The 22,195-nt window shown below is 44.9% G+C and overlaps 1 protein-coding gene across 2 annotated transcripts in view; it reads right to left on the bottom strand.

Moving 5' to 3' along the window:
- The window catches only part of LOC148019535 (heat-inducible transcription repressor), a 154,102-nt gene that overhangs the window by 94,144 nt on the left and 37,763 nt on the right, over positions 1–22,195 (bottom strand). For both annotated transcript variants that reach the window (XR_015695003.1, XM_087701029.1), the window contains exons 2-4: positions 7,937–8,014; positions 7,350–7,843; positions 4,992–5,624 (exon numbers count right to left, since the gene is read on the bottom strand). Coding sequence is in view for 1 of the 2 variants with exons in the window: in XM_087701029.1 (XP_087557155.1) it covers positions 4,992–5,624; positions 7,350–7,843; positions 7,937–8,014 (1,205 nt within the window). In the remaining variant the exon portion in view is untranslated. The remainder of the gene's footprint in view (positions 1–4,991; positions 5,625–7,349; positions 7,844–7,936; positions 8,015–22,195) is intronic.

Here is a 22,195-nt window from a genome sequence, read left to right as displayed (position 1 = left end):
CTACTACTGCTGGTTTTCCTACTGCCGCCAATCTGCGTTTTCTTGTTTTCTCTCTCCTTAGCTGTGTTTCTAGTCTTTCTCTCTCCTCACCTGCATATTTAGTCTTTCTCTCTCTTGCAACTGTCACCCAGCCTAAACAAGCTGTGTTTTGCTGTTTTCTCTCTCCTCACCTGCGTTTTTAGTCTTTCTCTCTCCTCACATGCGTTTTTACTCTGTGTCTCTCTACTCAATGGGGCAGCCATTTGGGCCCAAGCCTTTATCATACTAGACGGATGCCACTTATGGACTGTGGTGGACCAGAAGCACAACATTATGATGGCTAGGAACACATGGAAAGACCGTTGGTCATGATGATAGCACGTATGATAAGGCCAAAAGCCTCAGTACCACAGGAGATCATCCGAGCAAAATTAGATGTTGCATCCATGGTAGTTGAGGCATTATTCCAAGCAATTACTTTTCTCCACAAGATATGGAAACTCCCTAAAGACCAATATCCTAGACTAGCATTGGAGTCTTCAAGACAACTTGCAACAGAGGGAGATAGACAGTGCTAGTATGCAAATATGAGCACGTGGCTGAATTTACATGGCATGAGTACAAATAGACTACCACCGTTTGATTACAACCTCGACTGCCCTACTTTGAGCCTCACTCGTGGAGAATTGAATAGTGTGATCAAAGCAAACATCACTAAAGTCGAGACAGAAAGGACTTCGTCCGAGCCCCCTTTTCCATTAGGCACGAAAACAGCATAATATCAATGTCACTTCTTGCAGCTTTCTCATGACAATTTCATCGTGTGGCCAAGATACATGGATGTTCAACTTTTGCACGGACTCCAAGTTGCTATTGGTCAGATTCACACCTCATCGCATCACCTGATGATTGAGACAAATCGATGGAGCCATATTGCAGCGGCCAACCAATGAGAGGATGTGCTAGCTTTGTGGATGGGAGCCAGAAACGGAGAAGCACTACATTTGTAGATATATTGTATACTATGATATCCGAGGCCACTATCATTCCCTCTTTAAGGAGGGCTTTGGACCACTGAGATGGGTGATGGACTAAGAGGACCAAAGATGTTTGGGCCTTTTCCTATTGGGGCTCCAACGACGCAGAGCATTATTGTTACGGGATAGAAGGCAATCCCAACATCATCCACCCCTCCAAAGAGCAATTACAGACTATTTCAATATAGTTGAACCCCCAACCGCGACCACCCCACACACTACATCTCCTACTGATAGGCGTTGTCGAGATACAGCATCAAGAGGCATCATAGTTGACAAAGCTACAACGTTACGCAGAGCAGGACGCCCTAGAGTATCTACTTCGTAACATAGGCGTGCCCATATGCGCCACATTCACATCACGATTGCTTGTTACAGAGGCAGATTGGCGCAGTAACTTAGTCAGAGATAGTTTGCAAAGTCTTAGTGGATTCCATAGACTGAGGGCGAGATACTCTACACTCTTGATCTTTTTAAACTTAGTTTTTTCCGACTTTTTCAGTTTCCATACTTCTCATTCCAATCTACCATGTAAACTTACACATAAATTTTATCTCTTCTTATCTAATGAGAGATGATGATACCAATTGTATTGGTTATGGTCTCATAGGCCACTCTGGCCTTTTAGAGACGTTAATAGATCTCTCTCTTTCTCTCTCTCTTTTTTTTTTTCGTAAATTCTCTCTCTCTCTCTCTCTGTGGCACTGTTATCTGCATCAGATTCAGCCTTCCTTCATTGCATTTGCTAATGTTTTACATCCAAAGACTGCCTTCTTGCGTTTTGGGATCCGTTCAAAGTACGACACACTCTCTAACTCATTATCCCTAACCTAACCCTTGAGATACGGGAGTTTGTGGTACAGTATTCACTCTTTGCATAGTGTGTTTGCTGCATGAGCATTGTATATTCATCATTCATTTATTTCATTATTATCTATGTTCATTGTCTCTGAGTTACCCTAACCCTAACTATACTCTATGTTATCAGTTTGTGCTTATCATACGATTGGTATTGTGTTTTTGTGTTTAGAGCATCTCATCACATCAAACAAGCGAACAATTTTCCCACAATGAACACTATCCAAGTGATACCTACTGCATGCGCATTCTCATCATGTAGCACACTACTCTATGCATCTCATTGCGTAGAGCATCCCTAGGTAGATCGTGAGTTGTCTCCACCGGCAATTCTTCACCACCTTACCACCATCTCACCATCCTTCATCACCCTTTCCCTCGTCATCAACGCCCTTGAGTGGTTGGGCTAGCTTATTTGTTTTGTGATGTGTTTGATCTAACCATCCCTTTTCGTTCTCCAAATAGGGCGCAATTGCTTAAAAGGTTACAAACCACATCCATTCTCCACCCAACAAAAAAAAAAGTTAAGTGTGGTTCCATTCACCTTTGCAAGACTTGATAGGCCATTAAGCAATCAATGAGCACCCTTTGTCTGATACCTCGTCCTCTCTAGGGTGATCACTTGGTCCCCCTTGTTGGTAAGGTAACCATCGCCTCTCTAGTCTTGGTAGGCCACTGCGCAACTTTTGTGCACCCTTTTTCGGATGCCTTGGCTACTTTGGGAGGGGTGCCTTGGAGTAAAAATGGGCTTGAGCTTTTCTTCTAGTCCCTTTCTCGTTCCAATTTTGGGCCTAAGGGGGGGGGGGGGGGGGCCCTGTCGGTGTTAAGCAAAAGATTTATTACATATTGATCAGCTCCTTAAAACAACCCCAAAACAATAAATTAACAAGAGCTTCATTAAACAAGGAGCAATTCTAGAGAGTTTCTATATCCCACATGAAAAACCCTAATTTCGGAGGATCCTTCCACATCTTTAAATAGACATGCTACCGACCATTCAGCCCCATCCTTGTGTGTAGGTTTCTCACTCTGTGCAAACCTCAACCATCAACCATCAGCCACTAGCTGTCCAACCCCCAGCGACTGTTGCTATATAGTCTATGCTATCACCTAGCCTCCCATTATTGATCAGCTGTTATCATCTTCATCAAGTTTTTTGTCTGTATTCAGCACTTTCTTCATCAAACTCCGCTCCAACTGGCGGTTACTGCACTCCGGATCCGTCTCCCGTGAACAATAGACATCAACACCTCCCTCAGCCCACCCCAAGAGAGCCACCGGTTGTTGGACAGCTATCACGAGGATGTGAAAATTTGATGCTTTGCTTATGTTTAATTGACATTTGATTAAAGAATTAATCAAATGTGCAATTAAAAGATGCACATGTGAGGTGCAAGCTACTTTTTTTTACAGTTGAAGGCCCAAGGACCCTATGAAAAAAATGAGTGTCAAAGGAAAAAGTTGTAACAAGTTACACTTGTTAGATCCTAGGTGAATTTTGGTGTCAGTTTGCCTCTAGAACCATTAATTGGCCATTAAGTGTCAATGGTGACACTAGGGACTAGGCATTAATTAATGGATTAATGCCTGTCCAAGGGTCAATTAATGCATGGGACCACTTTGGGTTGCAAATGGCCTAGCCAATTAGTTTTTGGATAGACAAGGTCAATTTTCTGGGCATGAATTAAGAGCTGAATTAATTTTCAAAATTTAATAATTTTGAAAATTAATTAAATGGCTGGAAATTGCTGAAAATGGATTAAGAAAGCTGCCCACTTGGCAAAACTTTCCCATGCAAGTGGGGGAAAGGCTAAATAGGGCTGAAGGGAGAGGGAAATCTCGTTTTTTCATTTTGGAGCTGTTGAAAAGAGATGTTGGACTATTGCTGCCAACTTTTGGGGCCATTTCCCAGCCATTGGAGACCATTTTGGTTATGGAGATTGCATATTCTTGACCTTGGAAAGCTGATAATTGCTGTTGATGCGCTTTCTCTTGAAGATCACAGTCTCTGATGCTCCTATTGTTGTTGGTGCATCCGTTTGGGGCTGGTACAGCAAGGCAGCAGAGCTGATTTTGATCAGTTCTTCGCAACAAATCTCAGAATTTTCTCTCTCTACAGCATTCTCTCATCTCCTTCAGCCTATGCTCAACCATTATCAGCAATTCTCAAGCATTTGGAGGAGATCTCAGCCATTTTTGATGGGCTAATCTGTAATTTCTGCAGTAAACTCTAATTTACAGCAAAAATTAGGGTTTAGCAGCCACCTTGGGATCCGTGCCAAAGATTGAAGGCTCAAGGGACTGAAATCAGCAGCATTCAGCTAGCCAAGGGTCAAGTTGGAGAAGAAGTCCTAGGTGAGTCAAGGGGAAAATGACCCAGAAGGCTTGCTGGTCATTTATGACAGCAAGAGCAATTGGTTAGCAAGAGGAGATTGAAGAATCTCAAGTTGTACTCCTTCCAATTGAATGAAAGCTAAAGAAATACCGCAAGGGGAGCCAATTTTGGGGCCAACAAGGTGTCTACTGTCCAAGAATGTTATGGTAAAGTGTATATTTCATTTTATGTGCATTTATTTATTGCTGTAATTAACTCTTAAATCAGATTATCACCACCCATTCCAAGAAGGAAGGCTGGTTTCAACACCTCTACCCTTGAGTATCTTGTACATTCTTTTCTTCATTTCCAACATTGATTCATTCACTTCAGAGTTATCTCTCTTCTCTATTTGTCTTTGTGTTTTTGCGTTTTGAGTTTTATGTTTTGAGTTTTGTGCTTTGCATTTTGTGTTTAGGGTTTGAGTTTTGCACGCCACTATCTGAGTCTTTGTGTTTCAGTCATAGTTGTACTTTCTATGTTTCCTCGGTGCATACCCTAGAGTATGTTCACACCAAGTCCCTTCTCTTGGTGAACTCTTACCCAAAGCCTATACTTGTAGCTGTGAGGTCTAAGAATTAAACTTCATTTTGTGCAATAAACTACATGCTATTAGACATATGGATACAGAAAGAGACGTTATAAATTACCTAGTAGCAGGAAATATTTAGTAAATTTTATTTAGATGGCTGTAAACTCAAATACAGTATTGAAGTCATTTAGCATGACAAACAAACACCTACTTCAATATGAACGCAAAGGAGGTCCCTTGTGTTGCAGTAGGCAAAATGGGACTCTATTGCAACAGGCTCCACAATCTCAAGCTTCCTTGTCCACCGCCTCCCAGGCACAAACAAACCCTCCAGACCACAATGCACAGAGAACCTTTGTGGTTCAAGCTGAGTTCCTCGAAAAGACAACAGTCCCTCACCTCCTGCAGTTTGTCCTTTTGATAACCTCTGTGCAGCAGGTCGATCCCACTCTTCTGACCCATATGTTGACAGATGATGAGGGGCTGAAGATATTGATGACTGAAAACTTTGAGAAGAATTCGTAGAATAGGTTCGCAGGTTGGCAAATGAAAACAATGTTGAGCCAGATGATACAGAATATAATGGCCTCTGAGGTGAACTGTTCACATATGAAAGTGGTGTGTTCAGCATGCTAGGGACAGGAGGAGGAGGAGGTTGATCTAAGGGAAGTATCCAATGAAGCAATTGCTCAGATGGGCTAGAACTCCTAGAGTGCAACCTTGTTAGATCATCCCGTCTTTTCCCATTCGAATGCAACTCAGGCTCCCACGGCTGCTCAAACTGCAGGACTTCCAGAATAGCACCAGCTTTCAGATCAACTGCAACAGTCACTTGTAGTACAACCTGCACATGAACAAGTAGCTAATCACTTTGGACTGAAATACTTTACAAATGGGCACAGGAAAAAGTTACATCATATCTATACGCATGGGAAAACAACCATGAAAAAGACTGAGAATTTGCCATAATGCAATGCATTATGCACTAAGCAATTAACCATTCACATAGATGAAAATTATGAAACCTCGAATGTCCCAGCAAGCTTAAAACAATCATATTCTATTATCCAAACAAACAAGTGTGACCAGGTGCCCACAGCACTGATACATGCACTTGAACAACTCACCAAGGGTCAGCTATGAGGCAGGCATCAACAGAAGGATAGAGATGGTAATGTTGTTGGCCATTGGTCTCTCTTGCTTGCGAGCCCTACACCAAACGAGAGGCATTTGGAGCTCTAACCTATTTTGGGTCGACCCAGACTAACTTGGCCATGTACGCCAAATCTTAGTCACTAAGTCATGTGTACCTATAGGGCAGTATGTTATGACAAGTCCATGCTGCAAACATTTATCATACATTCTCCTCAGTGCCCTAATTGCCAGTACACAACACACCTTCTGCAGGGGTGGCATTCTATTCCAACTTCTTCACCCTTTGCTGATCATTTTATCATCTTCATACACATTGGCATCATACGTCCTTCCAATTTTCAATCCTTGGCATCCTCACTGTCAATACACAACAAACCTTGTGCAGGGGCTGCATTGTATTCAGCCTTCTTCACCCTTCCCTGAGTAGCTCATTGCCTTAATTTGCAGCAGCATTCACTTTTGCTTCATCTTTTGTTTCTGCATGAATTTTTGGACATGGTATTTTCTCTAGATTCTGTTCAAAATGCTCTTCACTGTGCTTTGCATCAGCCATTGCTGTGTTTTCTGCAACCTTTCCCTGTATACACTGCATTCTCAGCCAGCCTAAGGCAATCTGCTCATTCTCAGCACCCAGCCTCATCCCACCCTAGCAAGCTGTTTTCTGACCAGGAGCAGATGCTGATCAGCCTCAACCAGCAGGTACAGCCTATGCTACCACCTGCATTTCAGTTGTGTAATATCAGTCCCAATCCTTACACATCATCCTATCGATGCACTACATCAAAACACTGGTCCCTCTAGTTGAAAACCAGCCCATTATCCAAAAAGATTGTCAGTTGCAAGTTGTTGATACACAGAAAGGATACCATTTCAAATCTTATAGCTGCTAAACACTGTCAAAGTCTAGATGTAAAAATTACAGGATCATGTCTTTAAATTAGTTATAGCATGTTGACAGCTTAGCATCAAATTTCATAACATAAAAAGAGGACGGTCAAAATTTGATAAAATTTGAACTGTGCAATTGAGCGTTGTACTGTCTATACTGATCCAAATAGTCTGAAACTGTTCCAGATCTCATCTTGGTTCCTAGAGTGTGAAGTGTGTGTGCCGGGCTGATGTTTTTAGAAAAATAAAGAAACAAAGATCCAGGATTACAGTGAAAAGGAAAATATCATGGCAGGTCAAGCATTGTCAGTATAGCTCAAAAGATTAATTAGCAGCCAGTAATTTGACATCTACCATTGTCTTGATGAGACTCAATAACCATATGCTTAGCATGTCATGCACAACAAACGAAATTTCCTTTACTTTTACAAAATCTTTAACATGCAAACTGCCACTCCACAAAATAACATTAACTAGTAAACACTTGCTTGTATACAGCGAAAACTTTTTGAAGGAAACATCATACCGCAATAACACCACTGTCAAATAAGTGGCAACTAGCAGTCCGAGCAACTCCACCTGCAATTTTAGGGTCAAAGTCTCCTCCTTCAATGACAATGGGGACAGGCCTAGGTGATTGTATGGATTTGATTTCTGATGACTTTTCCTCATCTGATGCCTCAGAGGGCAGGTCAGGCACAGCAGGTTTCTTTAAAGACTGTTCCTCTTCTAATGTGAATCTTGTAAAGAAATGGGAGCCCTGAAACAAATGTAGCAGTGCAGCACTTCTCTTTTTTTGTCCTTCCAACCTAAGAAGAGTTTCACTGAAGGGAAGCCTACAATCTGTATTATCTGCAGACTCTGTCTGCTTAAAATCTCCTTGTCCTTTTAAGAACTCGTCAATATTTTGCTGTGGAGAACCTGCCTTCTCCATCAAGGCAGCCACTTGGAATGGTGTGATTATCTCAGGCCTTGAAGCATCATGTGAGGACACATAGACAACAATGTTTAGACGTTCACCTGCCATCCCAGCCAATGAAAGAATTTAGATTTTGAAACAAGTAAAATTATTTAACCTAATATAATCAAGACGGTGACTTTTTAGCATCTTACCGGGGAACATAAAATTACGGTCCAAGGCTGTCAAATATGTTATATCTCCACTCAAATGCCAATCCTTTGGCAGCTCCCCTGAACAAAACATGATACAAATATAATATCCACACATGAATGATGAGGAAAACTTGAAAGAATATGGCAAAATTTTTAAACAGGATCTACAACTTGTTCTAGCCATCTGATCATGAGATTTCATAGCAACTGGGTTTCCATAAGTGAAGAGGTCCTGCTTAGCCTTCCCTCTTGGTATCTAGTGTTTCTTTTGATATATCATGTTGTCTTTTTATTTTCCAAACATCTTAACCTTTTTTCCCTTTCCTACTTTTCGCTTTTCAAGCTTTCAATGCCCAACAACTGTGATTTCAAGTTCTCTAACTCAGTTCTCCAATGTAGTGGATCTTGCTGCTGCAGGTCCTGCCAAAGAAGCATGTTCTAGCCTCTCCTCCTCTAGCCATGCTAAAATGCTGTTGGGATTGCCTACAGCTAGAGCTGAGTGGTTAGACAGGTTTCACAAAAGTCAATGATAGAGCAAGGTACAGCTAGAGAAAGTGCTCCTAGAGCAAAGAAGAACTCATAACCAAAGCTGATAGTAGAAAAGCAAGAGAGTGGGGAGTGGTCACTCGCATGGAAGAGTGGCTGATTGACCTCTGACTATTGAGGTGTTTACAGGACTGTTGTTGGAGCACCACTAGGGCAACTGGAAAACTTTATTGCTCAAAGATAGTAGTACAACATGAATGCCCTTGCTGGCACCAAGTGCAAGAGTATAAGGATGTCAAATGAACACACTCAGATGGCAAGGACTTCTAGCCAAAAAAGTGAGCAACAAAAAAGCGAGTGGGTGGGAGTAGACAGTTGTATGGAGGAGCTGTCAATTGACCTTTCAAGTAATGAGGTTGTTGGAGTGCCATTAGAGCATTCGGAGCATTGTTGGAACAAAGGGAGTATTGTCGGGCAAGAAACCTTCTTAAAGCACGGACTAAGGCATGCTGCTTGAGTAAGGACTGAGGTATTTGTTAGCCATCAGATCCTGTCAGTACAATCGGACTGCCACATGGCAGTCCGACCTGTACCAGTACAGTCAGCTGCATTTAATGCAGCCGTCCTGTCTTTTCTGGCGCCTGTTTTCGTGGCTATTTATAGCTGACTTTTCAGCAGTCTTCAATCACTTCTGTACGCAGGTTCCAGGCTGGAGATACGTGCAGATTCCGTCTCTATTCGCAGATTTCAGACAGGAGATCGTGCAGACTGCACCGGGCTTCGAGGTGAACAGCAGGTTGCATCGTCGAGGTGGAGACACGCAGTCCCGTGCATTGCGCCCGTGTACATATCTGCATATCTTTGTATATAGCACACTTATACAGCAGATCTTCATCTTCCACTTTCTCTTTCTCTCTCCTCTCTTTGCATTCTCTCTCTTTCAGTCTTACGCTTCTGCACCGCTGCACTCTGACATGGAATCAGAGCAGTGTAGAAGGGCTGGCTGAGTGAAGAACCAACCTGAAGAGGAGTTTCCATCGCGACACAAGGCTGCGTTTCTAGCATTTGAGGGCAAGCGGGAGGGCTGCGCCACGGAACAAGGCTGAAGCGAGCGTGGGCGCGCAGGAAAGGAGTCCAGTTGGTGGATTTGCTGCTGTTTGCTGCTGTCTGAAGAGGAGGAAGGCTGAGTTTCAGGTTTTCAAGTGCAGGTTTTGCTTTTTCATCGCCTCCGGCGGGTGAAGAAGGTTCAGTATGCGGAAGAAAGAGCCCTAGCAGGCTGCGTTTTCACAGTCAGAGGGGGCTGCTTTTGCGTTTGTAAAGGCATTACAAGTGAAAATGTCTACAGAGATTGACTTGGAGTTCTAGACGATAATGGACCGGAAGGTGCCTGTCTTACCGGCTCTTCCCGCAGATCAAAAGCTCGATGGCGACAACTACCGCATCTGGCGCGTGATGATGTTAGCCATCCTTGAGTCCTACAATTTGGCGGAGCTTGTACAGGAGGAGATCGACCGGCCCTCAGTAAGAGATGAGTCCAAACTCTCTTCCGATGCTCGTCGGAGTTGGCCAAGGCACAGTCTCACTCGGACAAACTGAATACCCGGATTCGTTCTTTTCTTTTTCTGTCTTGTACTACAGCCGTGATAGCCCACATCGAGCACTTGACGGTGGCTCAGGAGATATGGCTGGAGCTTGATCAGATGTATAACCAGATGACCCTTATGAAACGGGTTTCTTTGGAGGTGCAGATGCGGACCTTGTCCGTGAACAAGTCTTCTTCGTTTGCACGAGCACATCAACAAGCTTAGACAGCTTCAGATGCAGGTTCAAAATGTGGGGAAGCTGATTTCTTCCAAAGACATGGCGATCACACTTTTGTCCCAGTTGCCGCCACGATTCGGTGCTTTCTACTCCGCCCTTATTGCTTCGGGACGTGAGTCCACTCTTCGGTGGAAAGAGCTGGTTCCTATGGTCTTGGACCAAGAGGAACAACTGAAGGGACAGCATGCTTCCAAGTCGGAAGCCTTGACAGGTCAAGCCTCTCAGAAGAAGGGGAAGGACCAAAAGAAGAAGGAAGACAACAAGTCAAAGAAGAACAAGGACAAACAATCCAAATGCCATATTTGTGGAAAGACTGGCCATTGGAAGAAGGATTGCCCTGACAAAGACAAGAAGGACAGGAAGGATTCAGGAGCGGTGGCTGCACCCTCATCACTTGCATTTCTTCATCTAGCTGTCATTGAGGACTCTACACCGAATGCTTCTAATGCTGCGATGACAGCTCCCCAGGCTCGAGAGTGGATCGTTGACAGTGGTGCCTCCCGGCACATGACTCCTTCATCAGTTGGTGTTGCCCAGTTGCGACCTTCGCGTGGGCAGATTCTCATTGGAGATAGCTCTTCGGTATCTATTGCAGGACATGGTGAGATGCAGCTTATTCCAAATGGACGTGGTGGTACCCATACCTCAGAGGTCTAGCATGTGCCAGGTTTAGGGTATCATCTACTTTCGGTTCATAAGATTTGTTCCCTTGGACTTTTGGTGAAGTTTGTGACAGTGATTCGGTGCGCGTCCTTGATCGAGGGTCAAAAGGAAGGTTCTCTCATCAGGATATGAGGAGAATGGCATTTACAAATTGACGTCTTCTACTGCCCTCCCTACTCTTCTTCTTACCTCTCAGTCACAGTCAGAGCTATGGCACGCTCGATTTGGTCACCTAAACTATGATTATCTTTGGAGGGCGTCACGTGGACAGCTTATTCGAGGGTTGCCGGACATAGTGGTGAGCTAGCAGCCATGCGTCTCCTGCATTCGTGGAAAACAGCATAGGGATGCGATTCCCAACAAAGCATCGCGGCGGTCTACTTCACCGATGGAGCTTGTATCTATGGATCTTTGTGGCCCTATGAGGAACGAGTCCTTGAGAGGAGGCTCGTACTTCATGTTGATCGTAGATTACTACAGCAGGATGACATGGGCCTATTTCTTGGCATTGAAGTCAGAAGCTTTCTCCCACTTCAAGGATTGGCTTCTCTTTGAGGAGAACCGATCGGGCCGAAGATTGAAGACCTTGCGATCCGACAAGGGTGGTGAATTTGTTTCTAATGAGTTTGCTCGTTTTTGTGCAAATAAAGGCATTCACCAGGAGTTTGCTAACACCAACACTCCTCAAGAAAATGGCATTCTTAAACGGAAGAACCGAAGTGTGATCGAGATGGCGCACACCATGATGGAGCACCGACAGACACCTCAGTTTCTGTGGCCTGAGGCTGTGGCTACTGCAGTTCACATCCTTAACCGATCCCCCACTTCGGCTGTTGATGGGATGACACCTTTTGAGGCTTACTTTGGGACTAAGCCCGATGTTTCTTATTTCAAGGTTTTTGGGTGTGATGCCTATGTTCACATTCCCAAGGCTCATCGTGATAAATTTGAAGCAGCTTCCCGAAGATAGGTGTTTGTTGGCTACAGCTCTCAGTGCCAAGGCTATCGTTTGTATGATCCCGTCAAGCGGGATGTGTACACCAGTCGAGATATGCGGTTCGTGGAGGTTCCGGCCATAGCAACGGGTGAGGAGCATCCCGTACTTGGAGATCCAGGGGAGAGTTGGGCTTCCGAGACAGTTCCTTTGGAGCACACGCCTTTTGATTCCGATTTTGTTTCCGATACAGAGTTTACTGTTCCACCTGTCACCCACAAGGAGTTACCACCAGTGGATATCCCAGAGTCTTCAACTGATGGAGAGCGACGAGGAGAGGTCCGGCCTCCTCCTCATTGGGCCCGTGACACACTCCGTGATTCAGGGGATCGAGGGGGTCCCTGAGGAGTGGAGACCGCAGGATGGTCTGCGGCGGTCACGGAGGCACCAGGCACATTCTACGGAGCTTGTTTGCTCTAACTATTGTTTAATGACCCGTGTTATACAGGATCGAGAGCCCACCTCCGTGAAGGAGGCTTTACAGTCCGCACCATGGAAGAACGCTATGGAAGCCGAGTTGGAGGCTATTGAGAGGAATGGCACTTGGTCACTCGTGCCTCGCCCCCCGAATAAGAAGGTGATTGGCGTCAAATGGGTCTTCAAGACCAAGTACCTTAGCGATGGTTTTCTTTGGACAAGCACAAGGCTCGCCTTGTTGCTAAAGGTTTTGCACAGCGCCCAGGGATTGATTGTCATGACACTTTTGCTCCCACTGCTCGTATGGCGACTATTCGAGCTGTTCTTGCCTTGGCTGGCCATAGAAGATGGCATGTCTATCAGTTGGATGTGAAGTCGGCCTTCCTCAATGGTGATTTGAAGGAGGAGATCTATGTCGAGCAGCCTCTTGGCTTTGGATCTTCAGATGGGAAAGTCTACAGGTTGAAGAAGGCCTTGTATGGCCTCAAGCAGGCTCCGCATGCATGGAACAAGAAGATTGATTCGTTCCTTTAGTCACAGTTGGGATATCGGCATTCCAAGGCCGATCCGCATCTTTATGTTCACACTTCCGAGGCTGGTTGTGTGCTTTTTGGGTTATATGTTGATGATTTGATTGTCACAGGTGATCATGCACAGAAGGTCAAAGAGACGAAGGCATCTTTACATCAGACGTTCGAGATGACGGATTTGGGTCTACTCCATTTCTTCTTGAGCCATGAGATTTATTAGTCTCAGAGGGCGATTTTCATCTCTCAGCAGAGATATGTACAAGAGCTCTTGGTTTCTTTTGCGATGGAGGATTGTCGGACCATTTCTACTCCTATGGATCTGAACTGGAAGGCCACTTCACATTCAGCTTCTCCCATGGCGGATGCTTCCCGCTATCGTCAGTTGATTGGATCATTGATTTGGCTCCTCAACACTCGTGTTGATCTTTGTTTTGCTGTTGGGCTCTTGGCGGGGTTCATGAGTGAACCTCAGACGGTGCATTGGCAGGCTGCCCAGAGGATACTTCGGTATTTGAGGGGGACATCTGATTTAGGGATTCATTATCCAGCAAGTACAAGTGGTTTAGATCTTGTACTTGCAGGTTGGAGCGACTTAGATTGGGCTGGTGATGTGGACCACAGGCGGTCTACAACAGGTTATTGTTTTACCTTGGGTACAGGTGTTATCACATGGAGTAGCAAGAAGCAGCCCACGGTAGCCCTTTCGTCTACTGAGGCAGAGTATCGGGCCGCATCTTCCACCACATGTGAGGCTATGTGGCTTCAGAGATTGTTGGAGGAGCTTGGCTGCCCCCAGATTCGTCCTACTTTGCTGCAATGTGACAATGAGAGTTGCATTGCCTTGGCACGGAATCCTGTTTTCCATGCCCGAACAAAGCACATAGAAATCCAATACCACTTCATCAGAGAGAAGCTTCTAGATGGGACCGTAGCTGTGGAGTACTGCAAGACAGAGGACAATCTTGCAGATTTGTTTAGGAAGGCACTTCCCCGGGCTCTTCTTCGGAGACATGCCAGATCCCTCAGGCTTTTGCCCCGTCCAGGCTCTAAGAGGGGGTGTTAGCCATCAGATCTTGTCTGTACAATCGGACTGCCATGTGGCAGTCCGACCTATACCAGTACAATCAGCTGCATTTAATGCAGCCGACCTATCTTTTCTGGCGCCTGTTTTCGTGGCTATTTATAGCCGACTTTTCAGTAGTCTTCAGTCACTTCTGTACGCAGGTTCCAAGCTGGAGATACGTGCAGATTCTGTCTCTATTCGCAGATTTCAGATAGGAGATCGTGCAGACTGCAGCGGGCTTCGAGGTGAACAGCAGGTTGCATCGTCGAGGTGGAGACACGCAATCCCGTGCACTGCGCTCGTGTACATATCTGCATATCTTTGTATACAGCACACTTATACAGCAGATCTTCATCTTCCACTGTCTCTTTCTCTCTCCTCTCTCTGTGTTCTCTCTCTTTTAGTCTTACGCTTCCGCACCGCTGCACTCTCATAGTATTGAAAGAAACACACCATCGATAGGTTATCAACCATAAAAGTGCTCTCCAAGGTATAATAATAGGAGACAACAAGGAAAGCCTCTACCAAAAGAGGACATCTCTGATGAAATCGCCTTTGGGATCTATCCACAACTAAGGGGATGTCCACCATCCTAGCCTTAACAATGGAAAGGCTAGGGGACTATTGCAAAGGTAATGTTCCCCTATCACAAATAGGTTAGGGACAGAAAGGGAGTGTTCACATGGGTCCCCTTACATCACTGAAGCCAAAAGGCTATCAAAACACCATTCTAAAAGAACAAAAAATCTCTAAAACGCTATCAAGCACCATTCCTAAGGAACAAAAAAGGGGATTATCAAGACGGCACAACAAGGGTGGAGCGAATAGTATCCGTGGATGGAGTAGCTACATCTCCAATTATGAGGCCAGCTCAAATCATAGAAGAAATCTGCCATAAAAGCAAGCCTCGCACTCACCCCACATGGCCACAAATACCCAAGGCCAAATCAAAGATAAAACCATTGCTAGTCCACCAAATGTGCCAAAGACCACTCCATCGCATGAAGTGAAAGAGGCAAGGATAATGACATCGCAATTGAAACCAGCCTTCCTTCTTGGAAAGGGTGGTAATTCCCTAATCAAGCACTTAATTACAACAATCACAAATAAACATAATTTGAAATGCACACTTTTCCTTAATAATCTTCGACAGTAGACACCCTGTTGGCCCCAAAACTAGCACCCCTTTCAGTATTTCTTTAACTTCAATCGCCAATGGATGTATTACAACCCGAGATTCCACAATCTCCTTTGCTGATCCGAAAGCCCCTTGCTGATCCAACAATCAGCAAATAAATTTGGTAATTTGCCCCTTCAATTTTACCCAAGATTTGCTCTAATTGGACCCCAACTGGCCAAATGCTGGCCCAAATTTACAATGGATGGTTGGACATCTGAAATCCCTAACAATACAAAAGTTGCAGGTGCTGATGTCAATGTACGATGCCTTATCCTATCGGCACTGGTCCCAAGGTGACTGCTAAACCCTAATTTCTGCATAAATTTAGGGTTTACAGCAAAGATCCCTCTGCTGTCCACCAAATTCGGTTGAGAAATGCTAAGATCTCCTAAGAATGGGTTGGAGAAGATGAGAGGAAGCCAAGATGAGAGAGAAAGTTTCTTCACGAGAAAACCCTAAAATCTGCCTCCTGCCTGCTCCAACCTACATTTAATGCATGACACCCACTACCTCCTCGGGGTCCTTGGCCTGTTATCATGAAATAATTGTCATCTATATCGCATGTGCTAAACAACCTTGCACATTTGATTAATATCTTAATCAAATGTTACCTGCAAGATTAGAGCATCTCAAAATTTCAGGTCCCCGTGATAGCAACCTAGTCATGGATGGGAGCTTGCCTAGGACCCAAGAATGGATAGGCACTCTCTGACCTATCAAAGAGGTCCACACTTTGGATATGAAGTCCCAATCCTATCTAGCAATTGGGTAATAAATGAAAAGATGAACAAGGGTCTCATCACACGTAGAACAAAATATACATTTTCCACAAGATATCTTACGGGCCTGCAGAACATTGCCAATGGCCAATGGCCAAATCCCCAATGAGAATCCTCTAAAGAAAAACTTTTCCTTCATAGGAAAGCTTTCACTTCCATAAGTGAAGCAAGTGATCACGCTACTTAGCTGCACTATCACAAACTAACCAAAATTTATTAGCTTTCTCAATGATCCATCTCTTATTCTATACCACTTTGTAGTAGATCTAATTTTACAACCGCTTCAGAAAATCCTAGGGTTTCGCAAAGACCCAATCCAACAACGACAATAAGGGCTAAGAAGTAGGCAAGGAAGAGTGCCTCTAAAGCCAGTCCTCCAAGGTTGACTAGATCAACCTATAACCTCTCAATATTCAAAAGCCATAGCTCTCTTTTCTTTTTCTTTTTCTTTTTTGAAAACCACATCTCTTCTTTTCTCATAAAGAAGTTTGATTTAATGTATAGAAATATTTACATCAAGCTTTCTACCCAAGGAAGCCACAACTCTCTCTCTCTCTCTCTCTCTCTCTCTCTCTCTCTCTCCGTAAAAGGTAATTGTATTAATTACAAAAAAAAGGTACAAGTTTACACGAGTACAAGATACACGATGGCTCTAAGCCAACATGTGTAAACTGTCAGTACAAAACCAGGAAAGAGTTACAAAAATCATGGCAAAGACGCAGAGGAAATTGCCATATGCCAGGGAAGTAAGTCTTCCCGAGGGAGCAAGTCAGAGTGCCGAATGAGATCTATCTGCCAAAGCAAGAGGCCTTTAAGCCTGGCAATGTGACCCGGAACATTAGAGGCCGAATCAAAAAGAAAGGCATTCCGAGTGGTCCAATTGTGCCAACATCCCCAGTATCTAAGAAAGTGGAACAAGATCTTCATATGCAACTGAGCCGGTGTGGGGTATTTTGGGCATACAAAAACCCAATCAAAAGGGCTTAGTAAGAAACCAACCACAGCTCACCAAACCGCTAACAAAAGCGACCAGATCTTCTTTGCGAGAGGGCAAGAAATAAATCGATGACGGGCCGATTCCACAGTAGTGGTACAGAAGAAACAATTGCCATTAGAGATTCGACGCTTGGAAAGGGCCGAGGCAAGAGAAAGACCACCAATCATTACCCTACAAAGAAAGACCTTGCATTTGAAAGGTGTCTTGTTCAACCAGCCCTCCATCACAGTTGCCTTCCACCATGACTGAGATTTCCGCAACCCCCATACAGTATTAGCTTTAGTAACGAGCCATTGATGATCTTTAATCAGAAGATGGTACACCTGGTTAGCTAAGGCCTTTTCCAAATTCAACCGACCTGCAAGGACCCAATCCTGCCAAGGACGATCCACAGCAAGGGCAAGAAAGGGTTGCCTGCTCTGAAGCACTAACAAAAGTTGTTCCCACAAATCACGGTATCCACGAGGGATTCTGAAAAGCCTCCTGGCCGTACGAAACGATATAAAGACATTACGACTGGCAAGGGTGGCATCTGCAATTGTAGTCAAACCCAAACGGGCCATACGGTTAAATTTTGGTCTGAGCTCATGTTTGCCATTCCATGAAAGTAATCTGAGGCTGCCAACAATTCCAGTTGAAAAGAGTTAGTATGTAAGTGTTCCTCCACTGGATGCCAACGCGCCTTCTGGAGAACCAATTGCCAGGAGCCAACCAAATGAACAAGCAGGGATGAGGAAGGACTCGAAAACCGAGAGTCTACATTAAGAACATGCCACCAGGAGCTTCGAATTTGTGTATTACCATGCAAAAGCCCGCGGTCCTAAAAAAAATAACGGGTTATAACAGCCCACGGGTGATGCTCCACACACATGGCACGAAAAAGAGACCAACGAAGTGCCAGCATATGAGTTTCGGCATCCAAAATAGCCCCACCACCCAGGCGTTTGGGGGTACATGTATGTAACCACGAAATCCACGAAATACCTGCATGCAGTGAATCCTTCTTCCATAACATGAAACGAATGGGCCGAGTGAGAGCATTCAAAGTAGTAGGAGTCCAAGGCAGCAATGGTAAGAAATATGTGAGCATTGGTAACATAATTGTCTAAGCCACTTTGAGGCGAACATGGAAGGGCCAAGCTTGCGACTTGCAATACAGAAACTTAACTACTAGTTTTTGTGAAATCCACTGTAGTAGTTGTTTTGGCCGAACATCAACACCCAACGGGTACCCAAGATGCCTGACAATGGAACCACGGGAAACCACTTGTCCCTGCCAGCCCAATAACTGTAAATCTGACTCCGTGCAACTGAGAATGGCTGATTTGAAAGCATTGATACAAAGACCAGAAGCATGGCCAAAGAGCGTCCAAACATCTAATGCCTTGCGAATATTATCCTTGTCCGCATGCAAAATCATAAAGGTGTCATCAGCCAAAGATTGACTAATGAAGTGCTGACCAAAAGGAAGAGACAATCCAGTCAACTGAGTAGAAGCTGCCATGGAAGATAACATCGAAAGAACCGGATAAGTCGCTAGTGCAAAGAAGAGAGGACTCAAAGGGCAACCCTATCTCACAGAGCGTGCAAGGACAAAGGGCTCTGTAACACCACCATTTAGCATTACTCGCGAAGAAGCCGCAGCACTAATGGTGTAGATCAAGCGGGACATCCGAGTACCAAAGCCCATAGTAGTCATAAGTTCTGCAATGAAAGACCAGTCTAAATAGCCAAAAGCCTTTTCCAGATCCAATTGAATCAAGACCACTTCCTAACTAGAGTGCCTTGCATAGTCAATAGCCATCTGCACATTTAAGATATTATGCAGAACATTGCGACCCTTAATGAAACCATATTGAAGGGGATGCACAATGGCCGGAAGATGCTTGTGGAGCCGATTCGCCAGCACTTTGGAAAAGATTTTATACATCGAACCCATCAAAGAAATTGGTCTCCAATGTTGCAACATCGACGGTGAAGAAACCTTTGGAAGCAGTTTGATAAGACCTTCTTTCCAGGAGAAAGGCATGGACCCTGTTTCCCAAACCTGCTGAAACATAGCCGTCAATGGCTTCACCAGTTGGGTAGCAGAACTCTCAAAGAATTCATTGGTGAGACCATCCCAACCAGGACTTTTATCCTTAGGCAAGCATAACAAAACCTCCATAACCTCCTCCTCACAAATATCTGTCTCCAAAGCAGTTTGCATATCAAGTGAAACTTGATGTCGGACCAAATCATAGAAGCCTGAACGTGCATGCGTAACCTGGTCAGAAAGTGACTGAGAAGAACCAAGAAGATCTAGAAATAATTCCGGCACATATTGATAATAGTCTGAGGGTCAGTGACCATTCGATCTTCTGAATTCTAGAGTCTAGTCATATTTTCTCAAGCAGGAGAGGCATGCAAAGCGCGAAAGAACTTATGAGTTTGACAAGCACTATCTTGCAAATTCTCAGTCAAATTTTGCAATTTGGCCTGCTGATAAGATTTTAACTGAAACTCTTTGATAAGATCAACCAAATGCATCGCCAGTGACAGCAGAAATTCATCATCTGAAGTGTCCATCAGCAGAGAATGAACCAAAGCCAATAAGTCCTCCACTACGTGTCAGCGCTGCCGACAAAGAGAGACATAGTGAATCCCATACTGCCGAGCAACCCGCTGCACATTTGAGAGCAATCGTTCAAAGGAAGCAGTGCCCTCAGTGGCGAAGTCCAATAAAAATCTATCCACCAATTGCTGCATATAGCCCCGAAAGATTGAGTGCTTCAAATACGACAAGTTGAAACGTAAAGGGAGTCTATCCACCAATTGCTTAACAGGTGCAATGGGTTGTGCAAGCATCTCAAGCTGGAGAGGGAAATGGTCCGACAAGGCATACTGCTGCAAGACTATCATTTCCAGCATCTCAGGAAGAAAATCATCATCCTACATAATGTACATTCGGTCCAACCGCGACCATGTAGTTGCATACTGCACCGACTGGAAAGTAAACCTTGTAGAAGAAGGGTGTAGCCAAGACCATAGATCTTGCTTAAGTACCGCAAGCGCAAACGCATTCCACACCCGACTTTCCGGCGCGTCCATCACCGAATGCTCTGAAGTGGGCTATGAAGAATCAACACACATATTATAATCCCCCATCGAAAAACCCCGTCTGCCAAGTGACAAGAAGGTCTTCAAAGAATGCTAGAGATCCAGCCGGGATAAAGGGTCATTCGGAGCATAGAGGCCTAGCAACCATAAGATCTCTCCTTCAAATAAAACTTCAACTACCACAAAGCCGCCATGTATATCATTTTTAATAAGAAAAGGCTGATATTTCTCATGTACAATCATAAGCACACCAAAATAATGCCCTGTGTGTGTCCCTGCATAAAACAAGCGAAACCCATGGCAATCCACAACTTTTCCTGCTTCACCATGACTCTTGAGCACAAGAGTCATGGTGAAGCAAGAAAATTGCACACAAGACATCCCACTGATTCTCATGCAATACGGTCCACATAGCATGTTGCTTATGGCGAGAACAAATGCTGCGCAATTCCACGTGGCTATCTTCATGTGTATTCAAAAAGAAAATCAGAAGCGAGGCACCGCTTGCCTCGATTTAACCTTTTTTGCTAGAATGTCAAGGACACCCCATCCAAAAAATCAGCTAACACGGCAAAAGAGTTCTGACGGCCAGCTTTGGACGTAGACGGAATATCCACTATCTTGGGGATGGAACGGGGATAACGACGATCCCATGGTATAATCACATTCCCTCTAGTATCAAAAGCCAGCTTAGCGGGTGGGCCCTTGGGACCGTCTGTATATGCCTTCCTAGTAGACTGATTACGGCGAGCAGAAGGAACCATAGTACGCGCAGCGTGCTCTGAGAACAACATTTTTTTCCTGCGCATATAGGTGCGCATGGAATCTTGCGAAACATTAGGCCCAGTATCCGCCAGGCCAGCATCAAACTTTTTAGCTTTCTTTGGACGTGCCTCTACCCAGTCATTGCCATGGGAATCCAATCCCAAAACATGTTGTTTACCTTTATCCAAAACTTTAGGTGGCTCGGTTGCATCCTATGACGGAGCATCAAGCACCATGTCTTCCATAGGTAGCACAACATGCTCCTCATCTGAAGACGGTTGCTTCTCTAAGCATTCGGCCATAAAATGCCCCAATTTTCCACACGAAAAGCAGTGACCTGCAAAGTTGCTCCATTTCAAACGAAAGTGCAAAGGATGCGTGCCAGAGCAATTAAACCAAAGCCATGCAGGCCTTTTCCTAGCAATGTCCCATAACATACACAAACGGTTACGATTCATGGCCCTTAGGCTCAGGGGGACCAGAACAGTTCCCACAACGGCCATGGCATCCTTTAACAAAGGCCAATAGACAGCCGAGCAATTTTCCACTTCAACCCACACCGGGCATTCACGTTGAAGCAAGCGCTGAAAGTCTACCATAGGGTGCCATGGCACAACATAGACCAAACGGCGATCAAAGAACAATGGCAATTTAGAGAGGAGATCAGCCCGATGCTTCTCCGATTTCAACAGCACCTCATAGAAGCCTCGAGGTCCAACAAAAATCTCCTCAACACACTCCCCTTGTAGTAAATGGTGCAGCCACTGTCGAATATGGAAAAGCACTGGGATCCTGCCAGTGAAGAAGAGTATAACAGCATGGTCATAAAACGCCGAAAAAGAGCGCAAGACATTTTTCGGGTCCACTGTGGCTTCCAGAGCATCTTCAGATCCAGAGTCCGAAAAAGCTTCATGATTATGTTGGACATAATCGCCAAGCAGAGTGTTGGCAAACTCCAGCAAATGCTCCCAGTCAATATCCTCCAAATCCACAGAATCAGAGACAACCTGCACATAAGAGCGGTCCTGATGGCCCATTGTCTCTTCCGAAGCATGCTTGGAACGTTTGCCCGCATGCTGAAAGTCAAGACCAGGAGGCATCTCCTCTGTGCAAGGAACCATATCCTCTGGTTCCTCTACATCAGAATCCGGACCAAGGGCTGCCACTGTTTGGTCGAGAAAAGCCATATCCAGACCAGCCATACTTCTCTCCTCTCTCTCTCTCTCTCTCTCTCTCTCTCTCTCTGTGTGTCCAGATCCGTGGGCACACGAGTCAAGACGTTGCCTCTCTCACTGTCGGACTTAGGGTTTACAGCCACTGGGCATCTCCCTCCCTCCCTCCCTCCCTCCCTCCCTCCCTCGCTCTCTCTCTCTCTCTCTCTCTCTCTCTCTGTGTGCAAGTCCCGCAGACCTGCCAAACCACGAAACCACCGAGCTGTAGGAACAGGACTGCAACGGGGCGCCTG

The sequence above is a fragment of the Lygodium microphyllum genome, chromosome 19, assembly GCF_053477565.2.
Source record: "Lygodium microphyllum isolate KBCC chromosome 19, Lygodium_microphyllum_v1.1.10, whole genome shotgun sequence".
Classification (NCBI taxonomy): Eukaryota; Viridiplantae; Streptophyta; class Polypodiopsida; order Schizaeales; family Lygodiaceae; genus Lygodium; species Lygodium microphyllum.
The sequence above is the reverse complement of the archived record's forward strand: the minus strand, read 5'-3'. Positions and strand labels throughout refer to the sequence as shown.